The following is a 14402-nucleotide window of genomic DNA, read 5'->3' on the forward strand; positions in this document are numbered from 1 at the left end:
AAAATTTAATTATATAAAGTTCTATTAGTCAATATAGAGCTATAATGAAATATTTTTTGTTTTGGAATGTTGCTGGAAACATTTTTCAATAAAAAGGTGAAAGTACTTGCATTACAGTGAGTTAATTTTTTTTTTGAAGTTCTCTCAACTCTCTCCTGTTTTAAATTATATTCTATTAAAAATACAATTAAAAATTAAAATTCTTTTTATTTTGTATCATATATAGACTTAATTAAACAACAATTACTTTTTTAATTAGAACTGAAATCTTGCTAGAGACTTATTTTGTAACAAACACATTCTGTCTCTTATAGTTTATAAATATATACATACATACACACTTTTTCCCCCATACAATAAGGTCTATTGTTTTTTAGAGACTCATTTTGAATTCAGCTATAACAAGCAAAACTATTTTCATTTGAGTAAATGTTTAATAAAAGTATATATATGTTACACATACAAATTATAGTTTTGGAATTATTCTTCAAATGTTACAGAATGAAGTCTTTAAAATTAATGCTAAGATCAATGAAAATAAAAATTAGGCTTATGTAGGAAAGCCTTTTCCCTGCAATTGCAATATAGAAACAATCCTGCAAAATAATTTCAATATATTTTTTCAGATTTCAACCCAAAAGTTATCTTATCAAAACCTGATAGGCCTATATAATTTTTGTGCATATATGCATTATCTTTTACTAAAAAGAAACATTGAAATAAGTTTAAATTTCTGGCATTGTTACATTTCATTATAAAAATTGAGAGGAAAAATACAGATGAACAAAAAAAAAAATGTATTTCTTAAATGAAGAATAAATAAAACATTAATTGTACATAAATTACACTACATTATTATATCACATAATAAGTTATTAAAGTAATTAATAGGATTAAATTACAATTTAATCCTATACAAGTTAATCATATCCAATTACAATTCTTTTATTGCAAATGAATACATTCTACCAAATTATTTTATATTTCTTGATATATTAATAATAATTGCATATTTACTCCACTATTCCAACTAATTATTTTTTTTCTTTTCCTTTTTAAGTTTTTATTTAAGAACTTTAAAAAACAGTTATAATACCGAAACAATTTTAAAATAAGCTTTAAAAAAATGTTTATTAATCTCAATTTATGCTAAATTTTATTCTCGTAACAGGTTAACACGTAAAGTTTCGCAAAAATATTTGTTAATTATTAAAAAATAAACCGTAATCATCTGAACAGTTAAAAATAGAAATGACATTTGCTCAATAAAATTTTTTTTAAGCTAGAAATTTTAAAAAAATAATTATTTCTAGATAAACAGATCATAAATATTTATAATACAATTTACTGTAGAATTAGTTCTATAAAAATAATAATCTAGTAGCTAATTAAAACTATTACACTCGCCCTTTCGTGTATTCAAAGTACTCCAAAGAACCGAACTCTCGTCGCATTTAAACTTTTCTTAAATGTAGAGTTATATAACAAATACCATAATTTTAAATGACCTATCACACGACAAATCCTTCGGTATTAGAAAGGGCTGTGGTAACATTGTCATATCATTTTCATTGTCCCCATTATTTAAGTAATGAGGACAGGTCTAAATTCATTTATCTAACATTAAGACAATTTAGAAATGAATTTAAATAAAAATATATACTTGATAGTGTTGTATTGTCATTAATATTTTCCAAAATGGAAGTCATTGTACATATGTAATTAAGTGCATTAAATGTGTATAAATGTAAATTCCACATAACACCCAAACAAAATCTAACAGATTAAAATCAAAACTGTTGGATCCATTTTATCTTTCACTTGGTTAAGCCTAACTTTTCTTTACCCTTTAATAACGACTAATATTACCTTTTAGACATCGATTATAACGTATTTAAGACATAAGATTTATATATTTATATTTAAACGATAATTTCTTCGTACTTACTAGTATTAAATTCTTTAAAAAACCTTTTTTTTCGATGATCTGGCCACACCTTTGTCGTTCGCTCGAGAAACGAACGCTCCGCCACACTCCAATCTACCCTAAAGACGACGATGACGTCAGAACATCAGAAGAATATTATTAGTCGACCGACGGATAATAGCCAATAGCTATATCTAAACTTTACATGATGTCATGACAATGTTATCTTCAATTAGAATAAAGAGCTGGTATGTAGTCAGTGACATCATCAAATGATAATCGCGATTACATTGAAAACAAAACAAATTTTAATCGCATTCTTCCTATAAAAATTTTAAAAAGAAAAAAACCGAAATATTTTATAATTATATTTATAACCTTAATATTAATCAGTTAAGTAATCAATTATTATTAATAAAATGAAATAAGTTACGAAATCATCGACACAAAAGTTTTCTCCCCCCCTCTGATCTTTAACAGCTAAACTCATTATCTGCCATACTAGTTTTTGTAAAGAAATTAATCCAGAATTCTTTACTGAACGAAGCAGTTTTTGTAGATTTTATTCTATTTTAGATTAAAGCAAACAATAAACATTATAAATAATTTAAATATTTTTAAAAGTTCTGTTTGACTTTAAACAATTTCTACCTTTATAATAAACGTATTAATTATTTATTACGGGGAATTTATGCATTTTTATCGAAAAACAATGGAATGAAACGGAACATAAAATGCCTTTTACATATTTTTGTACTGATTTTTTTCCTTTTTAAAAAAAAAATTAAACTAAAAAATCTTAAAAAATGTAATTTTCATAATCAAGTTTAATTATGCCATTGAATTATATTTTAATTTGTTATAAAAAATATTTTATAATTAATTAGTTTAAGTTTATTACTAGGAAGCACAGGCGTATGGCATATACCGCCATATACCTTATGTTTTTTTTTTTTTTTTTCCAAAAATATCGTATTATATGGTTTTTCCTATAATTAGAGATAATCAATGTAAATTAAATAAATCTAAAAAATGCTAGGTTTATTTTTTACAGTACTTTTCGGTTAATGTTACCTTAGATAGCCAAGATGGCGGCTCGTCTCTAATTCCAGCAAGGAAACAGTGGGACGCACGTTCTAACCTGACCTAACCTATTCTAATAAATTACCATAATTATTAGCAACCAAATTATTAGAATAGGTTAGGTTAGGTTAGGTTAAAACGTGCGTCCCACTGTTTCCTTGCTGGAATTAGAGACGAGCCGCCATCTTGGCTACCTAAGGTAACATTAACCTTCCTATACTCTTCTGTTGAGTTTACTACAGCACTGGCTGTAGTAAACTCAACAGGCCTGTACTTTGGTGTAAAAATTTATTTTATTAGACAGCGTATCAAAAGAAAAAAACATATATGCAGTAATATTTCTACCACTTAAATATAAAAACAAGGAATAATTTTTTTTCTGTCAGTTATATTTAAATTTTCTTATCGTGTTTCAGAAGATATATAAGAGCATAATAATTTATAATTACATATAAATTTGTATAAAAATTAAAACAATTTGCTATATCTAATTTAATATTTCGCGAACAATTTTCTACATAAAGTTGCTATTCATAGTCTATTCGTGAAATTTGGTAACAATTTGCCACCAATACTTGGAAGTGCTGATAAATTGCAAAATTCCAAGTACCAGTGACTTATTGCAACAGATATATAGATTCTTATACTCAGGTCCTAGCATAGGAAAAGCCAAAAGGAATACAGTAGAATTATTTGGACTCTCGTTTACGCGGTTTCAAAAATATTTGTTACAAATTATTAGTTTCACTATATTGTATTTCTTGTATAGTAAAAAGAAAGCATTTATTGTTTGTCAAATTTTATTATTTAAAAACTTAAAATACAATTATTATGGATTTGGCCGCAGTAATGGCCGCACTATTATTCGATGGTGTGTTGTGCATTCAATGCAAAACGCATAATCACATTCATATTTATCGGTGGGACCATTACGGTGCAAGTTACAAACAACTATTGCCAGAGGAATTTGGACTTAGACTAAAACATCATCGGATGATCGAGAACTATCGGTTCATGAAGAATAGTGCCTGTCTTTCTTGAACTGTTAGCCTAATTTGTTAACCTGATTAAAAGACACGTTTTAGGGACATGTTGCTTTAAACATCGATAAATTCATTAATCGGAGCATTTACTGGCTACCCTATAGCACGACTTGAACTCCTGAGATTTTTTCTGTAAAAGGACTGAGTCTTTCGGTTGCTCCACAGACCATCAAGGATTTGAACAAATATTTTCAGATGAAAATACAGAGCATCAAAAAAGATGTGCTCGTCCAATTTTACTCCCGCTTCTCATTTGATTTGGGAAAATGGTACTTCTGAAATGAATAACAAAGTCCCAAGGATTTAATCAAGGATAATAACAATCCTTGATTTAATCAAGGTATCTCTGAAAGTTTCAGTAAATTTGGTTGAACAATATCGAAGTTATTTTACTTCACCTGTTAACACTTTTTCTGAACACCCAAATATATATGTGTGTGTAATACCTGGTATTTTAGGATTCATAACAACGATAAGTGGCGTAAGTTTCGCTTGATGTCTGAAAGGTTTTTCATAAACTAGATATTTCCGCAAATTTTTATTAATATAGGCCACGTGTTATACATATGTATAGACATTGTATGCATATATAAAATTTAAATTAAATTAAATAATAAATAATTAGTGTATGATGTGAGGTGTGATGGAACAGAATTAGACAATAAAATTTTTGTATTTGACTTTGTTCTTTTATTTATTATCAAAATTACAGATGTATATATATATATCTGTAATACCAATATAAATATCATATTGAAAAGCCCTTTTCGGCTCCAATTTTGAGTACAAATTTTTTTTCGATTAGTATGCATCTCTAAACAAAAAAGCATTTTGTAAATAACTCTTCACTGTATGATGTTACCCCAGGCAGGGATAGTATCAGTCGCTGCCTGGGCCATAATGAGACATTGTTCTAGCAAACATTAAAAGACAACTTGGAATTGAATTTACGGTGACTGATGCTTTATTCCATTAGTTATAATTGGAGCAGGCAACACTACTTTTATTTGATTGGCTCTGACAGAAACGGCATTTGAAACCAATGGTTGAAAAAATTTGTTGAATATTCTTGAGCCTTTTAACTTCATAGTTTCCATCATTTACATGCTTTGTGATTTTCCTATGTAGTGAGTCTTTTTGTGCAAATATTCCACCAATACATAACCTTGACCATTTCTTCGTAACCACTGGGTTGTAGGCAAGGTAGGCAACACTCTTTTTCAGATAAACTGTCGTTCTTTTCCTCCAATTCTTTCAACTGGTAATGATCCCCATCTTCAGAATTGCAATCATAATCAAGTTCTTCTGATAACTTTGATTGTCTTTTTCACTAGCTTCTTTCGTGGTTTTGTCTTTACAATTTCTCTTTCCTTGAAGGTGTGTTTTACAGGAGTTTATATTGATATGCACCTTGCACCTTTCTATGCCTCCCCATCTGTAGGAATTATTCGCTTTTTTGCTTTAGGAAAATCTCTGAAGTCTTGTAGTAACAGAAATGGTGTGCCTACATTGTTTGCCAGGAGAATTTCATTTGGGAGATGATGCAGTAGCATCAGCGGGTGCAATTGATGAAATAGATCAGTGGCGTAGCTAGGGGGTGCGGTAGGTGCGGTCCGCACCGGGCCCCTAAAAAACGATAGGCCCATGGGACCCCAAAATCACGAAAAAAAAGACCCGAAAATTTTTTTTCAGGGGCCCACAAATCTGGTTCCGCACCGGGCCCGGAGAATCCTAGCTACTCCACTGAAATAGATCTAGTAGCATGATCAGTGATTTGGTTAGATAAAGTGCCTTCTCCAGTGACCTGGTCATATGAAAACTTCTGAAATGGCACAGAGTGTAGTGTCTTTCGTGGCTGATCTGTGACATAAGAAATTAGATAAGGATGTAGTTTTTGCCTTTTACAATATACTACTTTTATCTATTATAAAACAGTAGTTTATTAATAGCATGACAATTAACAAATAATAACTTTACGGGTAAGATTACAGTAGTATCGAAAAACATTTCTAGTGTTTGAAATGCCACTACATTCTTTGATACAGCTCGACGGAGAGAAATTCCTTTCATTAACTCGACAACACCAGACATAACGTGTGCTGTGATCCCATAGAAGTTTTTCTCACACTATTTTTAATCATAATGATACGGAAATTATTAATAAAAAATAACTGAAACATGGTTACGTAGCATAGTCAGATATTGTCTGATTCTGCTCCCACCACCATCCATTGGATTAGGGTTGCACTAAACAGTATGTTTGTCCCGTGACACGCACTTTCATGAATTAAAAGATTAATTAAAAACTTCCAAATATTTGCCTATGAACAAAATTAAAATTTCAAATATATCATCCACTAATAACAAGCAATAATAAGAATGACCAGACGGCCGGATGGCCGAGCGGTTAAGATGGCAGCCTACTGCTCTAGGGGATCGGGATTGAATCCGGACGGGTCAGACCGGATATGTCGGTCCCCATCCCTCGCCGCCCCCGGCCGAACCCATAATGGGCTTGCTAATTGAGGTCTTCTTAGTGCCCACAGGGCAGAAAGAGTAAATAATAATAAGAATGACCGTGAGATTGGAAACCCGATAATTATGTAATTCTTTCCCAAAACGCCACTATCGTCGCGAAAGTTGGCAATGGACAAACTTTTTTTTCCCAGCAAATGACAAAACGCTGTCACACAGACGGCGTAAGTTGTAAAGCGAATGTGTTTGCCCTCTGTACTACAATTGTACGGGTGCCGTGCCCTGCCCTAAGCCATTGTATTTCATTTGATAGAAAGTTATTCAATTTTATTCAGAAACATTTACATGTAAATACTAACATTTTTTCTATTAACAGCGAAATATGATTTTCTTTCCAATATGTCAAATGATTTTACTACGTATGTTCAATGGTATATTGCAAATATCTTACTAAACATATTAATAATTTTATTTGAAAGCATGTCATCCTGTTCTCCATAATAAACACACAAATTAGAATTTCGATTCGCTTATTTATTCATTTTTAAGTTATAACATCTGTTCACGTCAGCCATTAATGCACACACACAAATTACTCATAATTATGATTTCAAATGATTCTAACATCAATCTATCTTTTGCGACATAGAATACTCGAAGTACAGTATTAAATATTAATTAATATAAGAAAAAATATTAACACACATCCAATCGAATTAATTCTAAAGTATTCTATTTTTGGCAATAGGATAAAGTTACGAATTTTGAAAAAGGAATGATTCCGGTCAAACCAGGATATACAACACATAATATATTGGCAAACCATTCAAGAAAACGTTATTTTTTATAACCTGTAGATCACGTATTATTTGCTTTTACATAAACGAACACACTACATTCAGACTTGACTACAAAAAAAAAAAAAAGATTCTAATAATAGATTTTGTTAATAATCAGTTATTTAGACTCCACTGCTTATCCGATTCGGATTATATTTCGATATAGAATAATTAAATGATAGACGACGTCGAGTAATACATAAATTAAACACTGTTTATATTAAACGTGTCGATTTTTTATAAGCAGATACACGTATTAACACATAAAACTCAAATTAATCTGACATTAAATGATAAGAACGATAACTCCGAAGTTATTTCGCATCAGAATTAGCAAGGAAGATTAGCTGCAAGTTTATTTAATTAAATTACTTAGGAGCCAATTATAAGAAAAGAAATTAATGCAATCGAAAGATCGACCCTATCTAACTAATAAGAAGAATATTAATTCGATTGCATTACGGTTAGTTCATACAGTAATGAAATTATTGAAAGGTTACGTACAATACAACACAACACAATTGCGAACAGTTAAACGGACACGAAAGAAAAATCGATGATATATTACCTGATTCCTCTTCGCACAAACAGCGGAAACACTCCATATTAAAGAACTGTCAGAGATGCTTTACTTACGACGCATTTTGTCAAAAGGTTATCTTCGACTGAACGATGACAACTGAAGTGGAAATGTAGGTAAATCCCATTCGTCATCGTTTATCAACTTCCACGTATTATACTCGATTACCCACCCAGGAAGCTTATCACCGATTATTACAGTCCTACAATACAACGATAGTTCTATCGTATTTACAGAATGCTAACCTTTACAACGTAATCTTCGAGAAAAAGAATTTTATAAATTTATGTATTAAAAGTTCGTATGATCTTTTTAATCTTATCGATAAATTAGTTTTTACATTATTTTACAGTTCAACGAATATAGCTTAAATTCTAGTTTAACGTAATTAAAAGATGGAATCGAATTTTTAGTAATGAAATGCATTTGTAATAAATAGAATTAAGAGGGAAACGTTAAGGTTTTAATTAATAAGGAAAGCAGAATTACGCAGCACTATATTAATTTCCCTTTTTAAATTGTCATCATCTTGTGCAATTTCCTGACAAACTAGATCATCAAATTTTCAATTTGGATAAACATATTTTGTTGACATTAACTAGTTATTTCTTTTTCTCTTTAATAAACAAACACGTGCAATTTTTTTTTAAGTTAATGAGTTAAAAGTTACTTTTAGTTTGAAGTGAGTGAAGATTATTATTTTAACTAATTGTATAATAAATATTTTTCTCTGTGTTCTTATGCTTCTTAATAAAAACATATGGTTTTAAAATAAGTACTTTATCATAATTTTATAATTTTAAATTAATGAATATTCAGATTTAACTCTTGATATGTTAAGTTTAATTATGTAGTCTCTTGCTACTTGTGTATATTTACATTCTTATTAAGTAATATATCCGCCTCGGGTTTAGTTACGCCGTAGATAAATCCTTTCTTCTTTTGCTATAAAAGGCCTTCCGGAGATTGTTTAAAATCGATTTTATAGCCGGAAATAATCGGTGGGAAGGTCGAGGGGCAAGCCGAAAAAATCGTGACCGGTCTTTTTCTCTTTTCCGGTCGTTATTATAATAAATAGTATTAGATCCTTTAGTTACACTCCGAATAAACTCGGACTGTGGCTAACGAGTACGGCTAAGCCATCTCGTAGACTGTAGCTACGACTCCGAAATAATTTTTTATTTGTAAACTTCACTAATTTATTTTTAATAGCATACATATTTAATTTGAAAATTAAATAGTCCAATGATATATTTTATTTTCTAAAATTATCTATATCAATGCTACTTTGTCATCATTGATATGACAATTTATATCAATGAAATAATAAAACAAAAGATTTCTTTATCAATTAATTAGGATAATTTTGGCTTTTTGATGATGAAAGATGTAATACATTCAAAAATTTCTGAAATTTTGTGTATTAGGGAGAAATATTTCTAAAAATTTTCAGGAAAATCAGATGATAAAAGGTAATGGTATCAAATGGAATGAAAACAGAGAATGTCAGGAAAGCTCGGCAACAACGTTGTCGGCTTTTTTGATTATTTTAATTGTTTTTAAGATTTATGCAAACAAAAATATAGTATTTTATTTTTGGGCCAACATTTATCAAGATAATGTTGCCTTAGAATATAAAATTGAAAATTACATTATGAAATGAATAGATTTGAGGATTTTAATGGATAAACTAAGTGTAACAGTTAAATAATTATTATATATAGTTCTTATAATTTTTTTTCCACACACACATCACACTAGAAACTCAAAAGAAAAAAAAATCATAAAGTTTCCAACACACAAATATTTAATTATAAACAAGTCAAAGTTGTTCAAAATAAAATTTGTTAAACAATTTGAATGTTTTTAATATTCTAGATTAATTTTATGCATTCGACATTAGAAAAAATGCTACAGAGTAATATTAAAAAAATACCATATTTACTCAAATATAAGACTATCTCGCACGTAGGACGAGGTGTGACTTTCGAGATCAAAATAAAGAAAATTAGATTTATCAATACAAATCTAATTTTATTTTGTTTATCACAAATAAAATATCAAATGCACGTAATTGCGCACATTGTCCCGCAAAAATTACCGGCACTTTAAACTTTACGGAAAAATCTCGTAAAATCGATTACGTAATTTGTTCACGTAAAGCCGGACAATCGGGAACCTTTTTTCCAATTTTAACGGTCAAATTCACTCTTCGTCGATTACACTTGCGAGCTTCTTCGAAAGTTTTTAAAGTGTCCAACCTTTTGGCTTCCTTAGGCGACGTTTGAAGACAAAATAATTGTATTGGGCCGCTCATAAACTGTAAAACTACATGTAAAAGTAACAGTAGATGATTTGCTATTCTAGGCCGAAACAAACTATTAAATAGTTTATGTAGCCAAATCACCAATGATTATTGTGCACCAAACTAAAATATGGATAGCCCATTTTGGCACAAAGTAGCCAAATATTTTCATTTGAGGTACAGTATATATGTGTATAATTTATGGTGGTAACCATCTTCTGTCATCTATAGATCAGCATAATTTATAAATTTTTACTTTTAAGAAAAATTTGTTTAATCTTGTAAAATTTTATTTTATTTTCAACTAAGAATTCTGAATTCTAAATTTATTTATTTAGGAAATGAGTATTAATCAAATATGCCAAAATGTAAAAATAACAAATTAGAAATGAAGTGAACCATTTATCACTTATATTATTTTAACAGATAAGTTTATTAGAAAATTACACACAAAATATATTATTAAATTTTATTTTTATAATGAAAAGTGTGTGCTAAAAATATAAGGTACTATTTGGATAAGTTTTAATATAAGTTTATTTATAATTATTCACATTTGATCATCTTACGTAACTTTTCTGAAGTTAAATAAAACATCTGTTTTTGTAATAAAACTTTCGTACTATTCTGACTTTTAATTTAATGTATTACTATTTTTCTTTCAAACAGTATACTACACGCGTATCCAATACATTCCCGCTCGAATTCTGTTATAGTCGGTAAGTCCTTCGGTTGGTCCTAAAAAGAATATTAAAATTTAATACGTTTCGCAAAATTATACATTATTAATTATTATTATACAGTATATACTATAATATGTATTATATAAAATAATAGTTTATTAATAAGTTTTTTATAGTTTTATACTTCATAAAACTGAAACATTAACAAATCAATTTTTATATTTTATATTATTACAATTTATAAATTTCAAGATTATTTATTTAATCTTTGTAATATTGTTGTTTTAGCAATCTCCTCTTTATTTTGGAAATATTAACAAATCTGACAACTCCATATTTAATATTTAATTTAATCATAATAAATTTAAATGAAAAACGAGAATTACAACTGTAATAAAATTACACACATACAAATTAAGGAAACAAATTAGTAACACGATGCATTATAAATAAAAAAATTTTTAAGATTAAAAGTTGAGGTATAGTTAAGTAATCTAAAACACTATAATAGTTTTCACACACTTCTTTTGACTCTTGTTTTTTCTCTCCAATGGACTGTTAAATATGTACTACGAGTACACGTACTTAAAAAGTATTAGTAGTAGTTTGTCAGTAATTTTTCTCTTATCAATTACAGAAAAGAATCATAATAAACACTGTTAAATTAAAAATAAAGATTGAAGAGAACAAGAGAGTCAGAGTATTTTGCTTTCATTTTAAAAATCTTATAAATATGGAAAAAAAAGATGATTACTCTTTTAGACAAAATATGAAAAATTTTTTTCATATTTTGTCTAAAAGAGTAATCATTTTTTGTTTAGTTTTGGAAAGAATAAAGTTGTATTAATACTAAATAAATAATTTTGTCTGTATAATTATAATTATTCAATACTGAATTAACTTTTTTTTATCTTGGGGGAGAAAGAGGGAGGTGGAGAAAAGATCACATAATCCATGGTACTGTAAACAGCTTTTTAAAATACAAGCAATATTTAACTAAAACAATTAATTAAAAGCGCTTTTGTTCATGTACAACTTGAGTTTCTTCAGTTGACATAAACAGTCAATTTAACTGAAAAAACTCAAATTATATATGATCATTCAATGTTGATTTTTACCCCTTTTCACAAGTGAAGAAATCAAATAATGTATAAACAATGCACACATGCACACGTGGTGTGGCTAGAAAATAACAAGACTGTGATCACCTGCACGTGGGACGAAATGACAACGAGTAAACGACCTTGAACAAGTTAGAATAAACACAACAAGTCTCAATTTGATACCACTATTAGATTGCTGTGAGTGCCTGATGTGAGTGGACATGTTAGTGCACATCAGAAAAATGGCCAGCTTGAAAGAGGAGCAGCATATCAACTTGAAATTTTTGGTGAAATTGAAAATAACTGCCACTGAATTTTTGAGCCTGCTACACGAGCATACCAAAGTCAAGAAAGTACTGTTCCCATGCACCACGTTAACTAACAGGAGGGAAGTTACGTTCGTACAACCAGTGTTACCATACCTTGGACCACTTTTGCTATGCATCTGCCACATGTTTTGGCAGCATGGTCTGCTCCTGCCTCTTTCTCCGTTACCTAGCTTGCACAGACTCCTCTGCAATGACCAAGACAAGTTCTCCATCAATGAGAGGTTAGGAGTGTATGTGATTCCATTAGAAAATCCCGTTATGGGGAGCAGTACAAGATACATTGGGGCCACAGCAAGAATGCTGGCTACCCGCTTGACTGAACACCAGGATGATGTGGCAAAAGGAAGATACAACACTGAACTCACAAAAAGGGTGCGCGACATGAATTATAACCCCTTATGGGCTCAATCTTCTATACTCAGGACCTGCAATGACCAAAAGCTCCTCTTCATATGGGAATCGCTATACATAACATTGGAAACGTGCAATGCACCTATGCTGAAACTGCCCAACATATGGATCGCCCTATACAAGCGATTAAACGGCGAGTTACATCACATCTCACACCACTGACGAGAAACAGTATCATGCATGTGCTGTATTACAGCACGTTTGCAACATCATACGTATTCAAAAATCGTAGATTCATATCGAATGTCGCCAAAAAACGTTAAATCTAAATTTTTGTATGTGTTCTCCTTTGTTTCGAACATTCATGTTCAATATCTATAAAAAATCGTTCATTCGCCTGACGCTGATGAAAATACATTCGTCGAAAGTGCTCGAAAGAAAAGAAAAATATTTGATAACGCTGTACACAGTGAGTTATATTTCGTATTTATAGTAAACTTGGCGTGAACAGCATACTAGACTTTATCAAGATAGGCTTTGATCCAGAAAAGTCTGTCGGACAAGGATATGATGGGTGTTCCACTATGGCAGGAAATGATGGCGATGTCCAGAAAATTCTTCGAGAGAAGTATACGAAAGTGTTATACTTTCACTGTGCTACTCACAAACTGAACTTTGTTTTAAACGACTTAAATGAAATAGCAGTGAAATGAAATGTGGTCTCCACAATAAAAGAAATAATAAGATTCTTCTAAGAATTGGCCCTTCGTCGAAAATGCATACCAAATATACCAATGCTCTGTGAAACCCGTTGGTCTCAAAAATATAAAAGTATTGCCATATTCAAGGAACATTACATGCAAATCGTTACGACACTTGAAAAACTATCAGCAGACATAACAATGCAACAAGAAAAGCTACTTTTCAAATGCATTGCACTGCTACAAAATCAGAATTCATTGTTAGTGTTTGTCTTATAGCAAAATATTCAGCACTCCTGCAACCAGTGGTAAATGTTCTTCAGTCAAAAGTGTGGACTTACTTCAATGTGCAAATCACAAAAAAAAATCACAGACATCATGAGAAAACACCATGGAAATGTGATTGTTGAAAGTCAAAGTGAGCTCTTCAGTTCAGCATTTGGCACATTTTTTCCTTTCCATTGGTTGTACCAAAGTTCAGCTTCACCGAGGAAATCATTCAAATTGTAGTTTTTTAAAGAAATCCTCATCCGTCATATCATGCATTACGTGAGGGTGCAACATAAGTAAAGAGAATGCAGGCTAGTTCTCCTCACAAAAACACTGTTCCAGAGACATTATTAATGAATCTATGTATGGAACAATTAGTGATCTCCAAAACTCACTAGGAGTCTGTGCTGGTGGATTCACACAATGTTTCTGATGATTTATGACTCGTGGCATATTGAAATCTGTTCCAAGATGCTCAGCAATTGTTTCAGCCTCTGCTATAGAACTAGCTGCACTAGTTAAAGAAATGCAATTGTTCCATCCATTTATAAAATGGGCGCTACTTATCTCACTTGCACAGCCATGCACAACCGTGCACTATTGAAAGATCCTTCAGCACCTTACACAGGGTAAAAACTTCGATATGGTCAACAATGACAGAAAATCGACTTATTGGTCTTTCTATGATGACTGTGCATAAAAGGATGGTTCTG

The 14402-nt window shown here is 30.4% G+C and overlaps 2 protein-coding genes across 3 annotated transcripts in view; both read right to left on the reverse strand.

The window, feature by feature from the left end:
* Positions 1-8089, reverse strand: part of LOC136980668 (ras-like GTP-binding protein Rho1) — a 43655-nt gene extending 35566 nt beyond the window's left edge. The window contains exon 1 of one of the 2 annotated variants that reach the window (XM_067276827.1): positions 7936-8089. In XM_067276827.1, the coding sequence (XP_067132928.1) occupies positions 7936-7972 (37 nt within the window). In that variant the 5' untranslated portion in view covers positions 7973-8089. Of the gene's footprint in view, positions 1-1948; positions 2104-7935 lie in introns of those variants that run through there. The other variant, XM_067276836.1, reaches the window with a different exon arrangement.
* Positions 8090-10771: 2682 nt separating this feature from the next.
* UQCR-C1 (Ubiquinol-cytochrome c reductase core protein 1) overlaps positions 10772-14402 on the reverse strand; it is a 35767-nt gene continuing 32136 nt past the window's right edge. Inside the window, exon 14 of the mRNA XM_067276816.1 lies at positions 10772-10990. Coding sequence (XP_067132917.1) covers positions 10926-10990 — 65 coding nt within the window. The 3' untranslated portion in view covers positions 10772-10925. The remainder of the gene's footprint in view (positions 10991-14402) is intronic.

The sequence above is a fragment of the Centruroides vittatus genome, unplaced genomic scaffold, assembly GCF_030686945.1.
Source record: "Centruroides vittatus isolate TY-2023 unplaced genomic scaffold, ASM3068694v2 contig_1159, whole genome shotgun sequence".
Taxonomy (NCBI): domain Eukaryota; kingdom Metazoa; phylum Arthropoda; class Arachnida; order Scorpiones; family Buthidae; genus Centruroides; species Centruroides vittatus.